Below are 8,181 nucleotides of genomic sequence, written 5' to 3'. Positions count from 1 at the left end.
GCAGCAAACAACATTCTTAAAAACAAAATGCGCGAGTGGCTTGTCAGTGATGCATGGTGTGTTTCTCATGTTACAAGCATATGCAAAGTGTAATGATGCATGGCGTTTAATGTTTTGGCAACACTTAAGTAAAAGGGAAGGTCTACCAATTACAAATAAGGAAGTTAAACCATGCAGATAGTGTAGGGGGGTAATGGGCAAACCCTTGCCGAAATCTCAGGTCTACTGGGACGCGGGACCTATATACATAGTAGTACGGAGTACTTTCAATAGTTGATTTTAACTTTTTTTTAAGCAAATTAGTTTTAATTTTAGACCAAATGAAATATTTTAGCGCAGTAGCTTGTTAAGAATAAGACTTAAAAGATTAAATAAAGAAAAAAGTTTATTATGATAGGTAGAAGTTATGAAATAAATTTGAATTTTCAAAAGAAAAAAAAGATCTTCATATTTCTGATGAAAAAAAGCTAACTTTTTTATTTAAGGTTTTATTGCCAGAAGATACCTTTTTGGCTTACAATATGACTTGTAGCAACAGCACAACATATTTATTGCCCGTAAATTTTGCATAAAATTCATTCTATGTTGTTTTGCAAGCATTACTAAAACTGATTAAAATGTTTATGATGAAACAATGGCTTCTGTTGGTCATACTCCCCACTACAGTGCTGTGTACAACGTTCAACATTATAACTATGCTGTTTGATGATATTACTGACGAAGTGACCGGTATAAGGAACTGTACGGGGTGTTTGTTTGGAACATTAGACTGCGCTAATGAAGCAGTTTTGAACGCACTATGTACATGCGAAGACCTAACAAGGGAACAGATTCTGACTCAGACGGAAACCGCTCTAAATAATCAGACAATATCATGGTACTATAGCGACGCAACAATTATTTGCTGTTTAGAAACTTCTCATGTCTCTGGGAAAGATGTTTTGGCTTCTTTGCTTGATTATTCTTATGGGGAGCAATTCACAATGAAATTATGCCATAATTTGAACCCTTTGCTGTTGAATATAGCTATGTATGGTATGAGGGAGATCAGCGTTACTTCTGACACTAATTCGAACTATCCGCTGCAGAATATTTACATGAGTGATACAGATCTATCGGGAAGAACACTGGAGTATAGGAAACACCATATAGTGTTGGTACAAAGCAATATATTTGATGGCGAAAATGAGTTAAAATCATGGAGCACAATAGAGGAAGTTGACAATGACGATTTGAATTCAAAAACTTCAACAGCATTGAAGAGAGCACCCAGTGAAGTGAGAGAAAAAGAAGATGGAAAATTCATGCTGACGCCTATTTATGTTTGAAAAGTGAATGATTTGATGATTTTAATAACAATATCGTTGCACAAACACAAAGTATTGCACAATTTTAAACCTGGATTGTAAAACTGTGTGAAAGTTTAAACAGAACAATGACTATGTATGTCTATAATAATACCTATTTCCATTCACAAAAAATGCGCTAATTTAAAACTGTCATAAAACCCATAAACTACGCCAAATTATTTATATTCACAAAGTGCCAAGAAAAGATAGCACAACAATTTTTCCAATACTTGTAAATACTGTGAAACAATGTTTGATTCTAACTGTTTTAACTATATTTCCTTGTCAAGTATAAAGACTATCAGTGTTATTTATGTGTTAAATATTCATGACGAAAGTTCTTTTTTGAATTGAATAAAGTGTTTTTATCAAAAATATAACATTTTACATTCTTAGCTTTAAAATGAAAATAATTCCGTAAAAGGAATAATATTACCCAAGATAAAAAAGGACAAGTAAACCTTTTAATAAATGCAACTAAAATACTTTTTTTATCAGACATTGTGTTTTGTTTCATTTTTATAAAAAAAATAATATAATTTGAAATAAGAATGATTTCTCCATATTTAAACTTGAAGGTTAAAAAGAGATTATGTAAAATAAGAGTTTTCAAGAAGCGGGGTTATTATGGGTTAAGTTGATTCATGGTTCATTTGAAACACAAAGCATTGTGTGATACAAACCATACATTATGACGAGATAACAACTACATGTGATGTCACAATAACTATATTTGACATCACAAAAGACAAAAGATTCGAACAAAGAAAGTTCAATATTGAATTTGGGAATATATGTAGAAGAACCAAGAAATAACTGTAGTTTGAAATACAAGGTTTTAACTTTTATTGAGTATGTAAAGCAATAGCATGAGTGCATTGGGTTTAAATACAGAATATGTCAATAAATATTAAAAAAGGTAAAGTTACATTTAAAGTTACCCTATTTTTATATGGAAATGAAATATTGAAACATTTATAAAGGAAAAAGGATGTTTTCTGGTTGGTATGATAACTACATAAGATTTAGAATATTAAGTACTATGACTGGTCTAGGCATTAGCGTAGAGTTTTGCAATTGCGTGGGAGTGCGGTGAACACGCAAAGACACAATTTAAATTGAATGTATCTTAACGCAATAGTTAGACCTTCTACGCGACAGGAACACCTATCGCAATGTAACGTGGTTTAATTTGCAAGTGTAATACCGCTTAATATTTTAGTAATCTGGAATTTAATATTTACTCCGACGGCTGCGTAACAAATCGTATAATGTTAACGTAAGTTATCTATTCCTACAGTTCTGACGTAACAAACAAAATTTATGCCGGCAAGTTCTGACGTAACAAACAAAATTTATGCGGGCAAGAAACATTCGCAATTGTGACGTAACATAACTAGCTGTTTCGTAATACACTTACGGTATTTGATTGCGCAATAATAGGAATTGTGACGAATGCATATTACGTGTGCAATATAAACCAGGATTTTAACATATATGTTCGGGGATTACTTACAAAACACAGGCATTCTTAAACCGTAAATTCCTGTTAATTTCAAAAGAGGAAGTTGTTGCCATAAACTGCGGTTTGTGATTGCCAATTAGTTTTACAGTTTTTTAAACTAGCCTTTGTTAATAATTTGTATGCTGACCGAACACAGTTTGAGAAGTATGGTACATGAAACTGGGCCGTATTTATATCAGGAGAGCTTTTTTTTAATCGGCAAAAATCGTTTTTACCCGCAAATATTTAGTACTGACAGTTTGTGTCTGTTGCAAGTTGAAATCGTCGCGGTAATCTGGCTTTAATCGGAAAAAAAACTAAACTCGATTGACACATTTTTAATTAAGTTTGTGCGCTGCGATCAACACCGCACGAGGAATCGTTTGCTTATAGCCAAAAAAACACTGTCAGTTGGCAGCAGAAGAAAGTTCGTTAAAATATAAGTGAAAAACTAAAACACCACTGCAAATTTAGTACTTTTAACACGTTTTTAATATTCGTAAAAAATAGTGTAAGCAGAACGCATGCGTCTATGATTTACGAAACTGCCAGAAAAATTTAAATACGAATCAGTATCGGCCGTATTTTTTTTTTTACATGCCTGACGCACATCCGCAACTAGCAATCAAGTAAATTAAACATTGCTATAATAAATACTCTCATAAGCATACGTATTACGCGATTGTCTGGTCTAGCACACGTAATAATGCTAGTTAATCCACGATTCCTTTGTTTCTGATTGGTCAATCAGGGAAGTGTAAAATGGGCGTGATTTGCGGCATATTTACAAACAATACGATGTTATGTTGTAATAATCACGATTGCGTAAACAAAGAAGTCAAATTTTAACACATTTCTTTACGAATTAATCTGTCGATTGTCATCGTCAGACATTATACGCGCGTGCGGCATTCGTACATTAAACAGGAGTAGCGAATTCCTAAATTGGCAGGAGTGCGTCGCACGCCCGTACTCTACGCCAGAGGGTCTAGGCATGAGTCAGAATAAAACTACACAGGATGCAGAATGGTAAGTCATACCAGTGGTTGATTGATTTATTGAGTTTGGAAGAAAGCTAGAATGACATTTAGACATGGGTGGTCCGTTGGTGGTTCATGCAACAGTGGAAATGAAGTGTTGAGTTGCAGGGTTTATAAGGGGTTATGTAAATGTTGGTTTAGTGGTGGGAGGGGGGGGGTCAAAGTGCAGGGGTTAAGTTTAAGATTATATAGTAAAGGGCCAGCAGGGTTACCGTGTATGCTTTTTTTGGGTGGGGGCATTTTTAAGAAACTAGTGCAGCCACACAGGGGGCATGTTTATGCTGGTTATGGAAGAGCATAAGCTGTAAGAAGTGGTTTACAGTAAAAATTTTAAAGAGAATTTGCAAAATGTTTCAAAGGTTTATAGTATTTTTTTAAATATTAAACAATAAACGTTTTTTTAAAATATTTATTTATATTTTATCATAAAAATTAAATATGTTAGAGAAAACATTGTTCTATTTTTGTCCATACACATCAAAACACAGGGTGTTTTCTGCAACACGAATAACCCATACAGATCCAAATGTAACTAGATTAGTATTGTGTTGATAGAGTTTACATACCTTGTTACATACATGTCAACTGGAGCTTGAGGAAAAGAAATGTTATAGAGAGTTTAGTGAGGAGTGTTTCTATTTATGCTCAGTAGCTGGTAATGGTGGAGCTACTGGTAAAGTACAGAAGTCAAGTAGTAGTTTAAAGGAAGATGTATAGATGTTATATAGGTGTATGGGTACATGTAAAGAAAGTCATAGGTGTACAGTCACAGAACTCTATATGTGAAACTCCCATCTATTTGGCTGGTAATGGTGGAGCTACTGGTATAGCAGAAGTACAGAAGTCAAATAAAGTAAGGATAGGTATACAAATATGTATACATAAGTAAAAAAATCTACAGAAGTCGCGGTGTATAGATAGGATAAGTGCATAGAAGTTAAATTATAAGCAGGTTAAGGTTCTTTTGAAACTCTATTTATAAGTGAATTTTTAATTTTTAACTTGTTTTGAATCTGATATGAAATTAAGGTGTTTAGGATATAACAGTAGATTCAAAGATGATTTTGAAATTAAAATACAAGGAATATGTTTGGATCTTTGCACAAATGTTATTTGTTATCTCTATGGTGGACACAAGTTTCGTTAATATTGTTTTTATGGAAAATTCAACTTTTATTGGGTTTCAAAGTTGTGACTGTCCGGTGGAGAATACAGAACTGAGCAATATGACATTAGAATGTGTGTGTGATGTCACAAATAGAAGAGACATTGGTGATTATGATGTAAGAAACAAACACACAAAGATATGGTGTGTGGGATATTCAAGTGACATAGCAAAACAAATGATGAGAGAAATTCTAAATTTTGCGCAAATTACCAGACTATCACTGATCAACTGTACAAAACTGGCAGACAGCGATATCATAACGCTGTATAATATCAGATCTGTTAATTTTACATCAGCTTTCACAAGAGGAGTGCCGATGTTTGCGAGTGACTTGTCTCGCACAACTGCTTCTTATATACAACATCATATGATCTTTATGGAAACTAAAGTTTTATCCGGCAAGTTTAGACTAAAGTCGTTTAGTTATGTCGCAAGTTTAAGCGACCACTTTAAAGACGATAAAATCAAAACAGCGCTAGACAGAGCACCAGGAAAATTACGCAAGAAAAAAGACTCAACGTTTATGGTGACACATATTTATGGTCAGAGAAAAAAATAAAAATACTAAACTTTTCCATAAACGCAGTAAAAACAGTTGTTTTGTTTTTTGCTTTATCATTTTACTGCTGTATGTCGTTTCAATAAAAAAAAATTAGGTAAAAATACTTAATTTTTTAAGTGTAGTAGAAACTGTTGTTTTGTTTTATGTTTTATCGTTTGACTGCTGTATGGTATTTTTATTTTACTGCTTTATCTGTAAAGCTGCCACAGTTTTATATATGTGTTTTATGTTAAGTACTAATAATCATAATTTCCTTGCTGTCTTTGTAGTGCAATCATTGTATTATAATGAGGTTGCAAACTTTATAATTTTAAGTGCCACAGGTTGATTATGATGTGTTTTTATGATCATATTTGTAAGTATAGAAAGATAATTTAATGTTTGTTGTTGTAAGTAAAAAAACATAGATTTTTTGATCAGTTTCAATATGAACTTTACAGTCTATACGCATGAACATAAAAGTCTTTGTTTTTAACAGCTCGTCTTTATAACTAGTAAATTGTAAGGTTAATTATATTATTTTTGTTGTTTAATAATTGGTTAGTTGTTTATTGTTAGTAAAAAATGCTCACAACTATGTTAATACTAAACCAATGCTTAAATGCAACATCTATTAAATACACCACCTGTTAGCCTATTTCCTTTCCAAAATTTAACTTCCAAAATTAAAATTAAAACAAAAATCACGAACTGTTGTGGGTCAATACAAAATACCTTAAATAGGAGAAAAGACTTTATCTTTCTATAAGGGTGAAGCCTACAGTTAGACACACCCATGTCTTAGTAGTAGCCCTATTGTCCATTGACCATCAACATCCTGTTAGCTATTGTATGGACTGTAGTGGGGCGGTTTATGGGCAATGAATAATAGAGATTTTTATCATAAGGGTGAGGTCTTCAATGAGGTACAACTAAGCACTAAGATCTGGTATGTAGACTTATTGCCCTATTTCTAAAAAAACTAGCAGTATGGATTCTTATTACAATGTAGCACACCGTAGCACTTTATATTCAGGCCAGAGTTGACACTAACAACATCAGGTAAAACAAGCGAGTAACATAATGATGTCAACTTACTAGCGCTTGCTGCATATTTCGGTCGTTGCATTCGTTTCCGATTCATCCGGCTGCTCGCTCGACCGTAACTAGTTAAAGTGCCCCCGTGTGGCTGTCTGAATCGATGTGTGTTTAACGCAGATAACGATTGAGCGCTCGATATAAGGGGGGTGAACCGATTCTCTGTGGAAATAAACAAGGGTAACTATCTAGAGCGGGTAATGGTTTAAAGAATGCACAGGGCTGGAATACTTTTGAAGTTATAACACGATTAAGTTTAGATTTCTTCATGCTTGGATATGAGAATCTGAGTGTATAGTCTACAGCTTCGTGAGCGGCTTTTTTGTTTTTGTTATAAAACATTGGGCATTAAAGTGAGCTCATGTATTTATATATGCCAATTCATCATTTCTATTTACAAGCAATGCAATTTTGGGAGATACAGAATGCAAGTGGTTATACTTTTCCATGCAAGATAACACACAAACATTTACATAAATATATTCATCTTTTCTGCAAAAATTTTCCGGGAGAATTTTACTAAATAGTTTTTTTTTGTCATAAAACAAATTACTCACGAGAGAAAGGTGTGGCAGCGATGGAGAGATGGGAAACGGGAAGAATCTCAAGTTTGACTTGATCGGATGAAGATTGAAGAAGATCGGAGGCTTCTCGGACACTAGATGTCGCCATGGAGATGTTATCAATGGATAGAATGTGATCGCCGATGTGAAGTGCTCCGCATCTGTGGGGGGGGTGGGTATTGTTTATTGTGGATGTCATAATGAACATTATTTTGTCATGTAGTAAAGGGGTATTGGTAATTGGCATAAGGTGTGAGGGCCATCTCTACATTACATACCTCGACAGTGGCCAAGTGTGTCTGGTTTATGACAAGTGAAAAAGAAAGCCCTGTTATAACTTGACAGTAAGCATAAACTGCATGAAAGTTAATGATGGGAATGTGTGATAAGTCATTTAAGCCAAGGCTTGAACACTCTGACCTAATTACAATTACACACATAAGCTACAAACCTGTCAGAAATACTTGCAGGCTTAACACGATCAATGCAAATGACAGGTTTCTTTCTATAAGTCGACTTGGCCATAGTAATCCCCAACTCAGCACCCGGGACTTTAGATACCTCAATAAGAAGTGGCCCAGATGCATTAGTTACCGCTTCTGTGTGGAAAATATAATGGTAAATAAAATTTGACAACACAAAGGGTGATATAGTTAAAATACAATTACACACATACTGGTCAAACATAGAGAACTTCATTGATTAATGGGGCGATTGCAACATGCTTGCACAAAAGAATATCCCTTTTGTACTACAAAAATATATTATTTTCACTAAAACAGCCATAAATATTTTGCCTTTTCGAGTGTTATAACCTTGATGAAGATGGGAGTCGAAACATCGGTACGCAAATAAATGCCAGAAAAGCTATTTTAGAAAACAAGTATAACATGCAAGACAACACAGTTTTACGTTAGA

At 33.9% G+C, this 8,181-nt stretch overlaps 2 protein-coding genes across 3 annotated transcripts in view; both read right to left on the bottom strand.

Moving 5' to 3' along the window:
• Window positions 1-7,977, bottom strand: part of LOC100183182 (glutamate receptor-interacting protein 2) — a 17,749-nt gene extending 9,772 nt beyond the window's left edge. For both annotated transcript variants that reach the window (XM_018812542.2, XM_009860728.2), the window contains exons 1-3: window positions 7,715-7,977; window positions 7,258-7,424; window positions 6,701-6,862 (exon numbers count right to left, since the gene is read on the bottom strand). In XM_018812542.2, coding sequence (XP_018668087.2) covers window positions 6,701-6,862; window positions 7,258-7,424; window positions 7,715-7,962 — 577 coding nt within the window. In that variant the 5' untranslated portion in view covers window positions 7,963-7,977. The remainder of the gene's footprint in view (window positions 1-6,700; window positions 6,863-7,257; window positions 7,425-7,714) is intronic.
• Window positions 7,978-8,036: 59 nt separating this feature from the next.
• The window catches only part of LOC108949604 (glutamate receptor-interacting protein 1-like), a 7,871-nt gene continuing 7,726 nt past the window's right edge, over window positions 8,037-8,181 (bottom strand). Inside the window, exon 7 of the mRNA XM_026835121.1 lies at window positions 8,037-8,078. Coding sequence (XP_026690922.1) covers window positions 8,037-8,078 — 42 coding nt within the window. The remainder of the gene's footprint in view (window positions 8,079-8,181) is intronic.

This window comes from Ciona intestinalis, chromosome 7, assembly GCF_000224145.3.
Source record: "Ciona intestinalis chromosome 7, KH, whole genome shotgun sequence".
In the NCBI taxonomy this organism is placed as follows: domain Eukaryota; kingdom Metazoa; phylum Chordata; class Ascidiacea; order Phlebobranchia; family Cionidae; genus Ciona; species Ciona intestinalis.
This window is presented reverse-complemented; position numbering and strand designations above follow the sequence as displayed.